Consider the following 350-nt stretch of genomic DNA (forward strand, 5'->3'; position numbering starts at 1 on the left):
TCCCCCCTCTTCTGCCAGCAGCAGCAGCAGCAGCAGCAGCAGCAGGGCTGTCCTCTCCTCTGTGCCGCCTCCTCCGCCGCCTCCTCCTCCTCCTCCTTCTCGGCATCGCGTATGCCCAGCCACACACCAAATCTCTCCCCAGCCCGAGCCTGGAGCAGCTCACCGGATCTGTGGGGCTAGAGCAACTCTCCCCGGCCGCCGCCGCCGCTCAGCATGCCGAGGAGGAAGCAGCAAGCGCCCCGGCGCGCAGCAGGTACGAGAGCCGCCTTCTCCCCTCGTCTCCTCCGCAGCCGCTTGCCAGCGGGCAGAGCCACTTGGGCAGGCGCTCGGCCCCCGCCCGGCCCGGCCCG

General features: G+C 71.4%; 1 protein-coding gene across 2 annotated transcripts in view; it reads left to right on the plus strand.

Moving 5' to 3' along the window:
* The first annotated feature begins 8 nt into the window (after positions 1-8).
* TSHZ3 (teashirt zinc finger homeobox 3) overlaps positions 9-350 on the plus strand; it is an 83,138-nt gene continuing 82,796 nt past the window's right edge. For both annotated transcript variants that reach the window (XM_019505624.1, XM_019505625.1), the window contains exon 1: positions 9-253. Coding sequence is in view for 1 of the 2 variants with exons in the window: in XM_019505625.1 (XP_019361170.1) it covers positions 214-253 (40 nt within the window). In the remaining variant the exon portion in view is untranslated. The remainder of the gene's footprint in view (positions 254-350) is intronic.

The sequence above is a fragment of the Gavialis gangeticus genome, unplaced genomic scaffold (genome assembly GCF_001723915.1).
Source record: "Gavialis gangeticus isolate Ggan-Ray unplaced genomic scaffold, GavGan_comp1, whole genome shotgun sequence".
Classification (NCBI taxonomy): domain Eukaryota; kingdom Metazoa; phylum Chordata; order Crocodylia; family Gavialidae; genus Gavialis; species Gavialis gangeticus.